This window comes from Limulus polyphemus, unplaced genomic scaffold (assembly GCF_000517525.1).
Source record: "Limulus polyphemus unplaced genomic scaffold, Limulus_polyphemus-2.1.2 Scaffold3908, whole genome shotgun sequence".
NCBI classification, from domain to species: Eukaryota; Metazoa; Arthropoda; class Merostomata; order Xiphosura; family Limulidae; genus Limulus; species Limulus polyphemus.
In genome coordinates, this window is record NW_013669518.1 from 93,093 (window position 1) to 95,703 (window position 2,611).

The window sequence follows — 2,611 nt, forward strand, 5'->3', positions numbered from 1 at the left end:
CAGATATATTATGTAGAAATACTTTATATAGATATACAGATATATGATGTAGAAATACTTTATATAGATATACAGATATATGATGTAGAAGGACTCTATATAGATATACAGATATATGATGTAGAAGGACTCTATATAGATATACAGATATATGATGTAGAAGGACTATATAGATATACAGATATATGGTGTAAAATGATATATAAACAAGTTTCATCATCATTGAAGATACCAATATACACCAGAAAGTGTTTATTAGAATATTAATAAATCTAATCGAGAAAGACACCAATAAAACATAACCATTCAGACAAAGTAGAGCAGTTGTTTAATTGTTTGATATTTAAAGTATTGTATCTATACAAACATTATTAAATTTTTAATAGAATCAATTCATAACTTACAATGGCCAGCCTTCAAATGTAGACACTGTACATAGACTGAGCATGCCTTGGGCTACATCATCAAAGTGAAATTTGTATTTTGTCCACTGTCTTTCCTCCACTACAGGGCTCCTAACGTCCCCGCCTTGAAATATGACAAATTCTCCTCTGAAAGTTAGAATAATTCTTTAACTAACTGAATAGTTTTATATTTTGGTTTCAGATTACATGGTGAAAGTTGAATTAAAAAGGAACTACTTTCTGTTCCTAATTACGAAGTTTGAAATGATGTTATGTTTTTTTACCAGTTTACCATTACTTTAATATATTATACCAAGAAATACAAAAGAAAATTAAATAACTAAGAAGTAGTACACCTTGTTTTTAAACAGAACAGTACACCTTATTTTATAAACAATACCGTACACCTTGTTTTTTAAGTAGAACAGTACACCCTATTTTATAAACAATATATTACATATTGTTTTTAAACGGTACAGTACACCTTGTTTTTTAAACAGTGCAGTACACCTTGTTGTCAAACAGTACAGTACACCTTGTTTTTAAACAGTACAGAAAATAATGTTTTTAAACAGCGCAGTACATATTGTTTTCTAACAGTACAGCACACTATGATTTTTAAAGTACATCAGGCCTTGTTTTCCAACACTACAGTACACCTTCTTTTTTAAACAGTATAATACACTTTGTTTTTAAACAGTACAGTACGTTACACCCTGTTTTTAAACAGTATGGTACTCCTTGTTTTCTTAAAGAAATCAGTACACTCCAATTTCTAAACATAGCAGTACCTATTGATTTTTGAAAAAAACAGTATATCTTGTTTTGAAAGAGAGCAGCAGCATATATTGTTTTATAAAAAAATCAGAGCTGGTTGTTTATAAACAGAGATTGCTAATGTTATGTTTAAAATGAGTAGTACATCTTATTTTTTTAACAAAAGTAGAACACTTTGTTTTTAAAGCAGTACGCCCTGTTTTTTAAACAGCGAAGTAAATTTTTTTTCATACAGACAGTAGATCTTTTTGTAAATATAGTTTATAAAAATGAGTAGTACACTTTTTTGTTAAAAAGATAAGAACCACTTCTTATTTAAAGAGAGCAGAATACTGTTACGACAGCGGAAGTTACATGACGCTGCTGGCGCATGCGTGACTGAATTTCTCGAATTATCGGGGAACTCCGCGAATTTTGGAGAATCCTCTTTGTTAGTATACAAGTCTGGTGAGAAAACCTAGTGGGATTTAATGTATGATAAAGTGAACAGTAGTCACGGTGAGTTTCGGATAATTTACGATTCTGTATCGAGCTAGTGTGTGTTTTACACTCGTAGAGAGTGAACTTATCGAGACTGTGAATCGCTGTGATTTATAGCGTATATTATACAAATTGTTAAGTTTAAAGTGACGAGAAACGTACTGACTGTGAAATTACTGTGTACTAAAAGTTTGTATCGAGAAAGAATAAACTGGTTTAATTAAGAAAATACTTGTATCGCTGAAGTTCCTCGGAATAATTTCTACCGGAAATTAACAAACAAGCAGATACATAACAATACATTGTTTTTAAAAGTAAAACACGCCTGAAATTTAAACATAGAAGTAAACGTTGATTTTTAACTCAAGCAATACACTCATTTTTAAAAACAGATTTGTTTGTTATTGTTTTTTAAACAAAGTAGAACATTTTGGTTTTAAATTTCAAAAAAGAAAATTTTGAAGAAATGAGACAAGAATTTACTGCTGTGAATTGGAAATACTGATCAAATGTGAAAAAAAAATTAAATAAATCCTTAAATATTCATTATAGGCAAGTTCCTTATAGACAAAAAAAATGTAAGAGTGATTGCACATAAAGAAAACGGGTAGGCGTACAAAGGATATATGGGCCAGGCTTTCTTCTGTGTTCATTTTTCAACTGAAAATTGCTGAAAGAAATCTACTCCTATAAGTATGATTTATACAGTTCTTGAAAATATAACTACTGAAAAAACCTTGTACTCCCTTTTGTCTGTGATAATCTTACAGCTGCCGACTTTGTTTACCATACATTCTTAAAATACAAATATGAAACCCATCATCGAAATGCATACCTCTTCTGTATATTAGCAAAAACAGGTGGAGAAATTAATATTGTTACGTATCTGCTTGTTTGTTAATTTCCGGTGGAAATTCTTTCTGAGGAACTTCAGCGATACAAGTCCTTTC

At 30.2% G+C, this 2,611-nt stretch overlaps 1 protein-coding gene across 1 annotated transcript in view; it reads right to left on the minus strand.

Moving 5' to 3' along the window:
- Positions 1–2,611, minus strand: part of LOC106470255 (voltage-dependent calcium channel type D subunit alpha-1-like) — a gene marked incomplete at its 5' end in the record, with an annotated part of 67,499 nt that overhangs the window by 57,215 nt on the left and 7,673 nt on the right. The window contains one exon of the mRNA XM_022398852.1: positions 405–551. Coding sequence (XP_022254560.1) covers positions 405–551 — 147 coding nt within the window. The remainder of the gene's footprint in view (positions 1–404; positions 552–2,611) is intronic.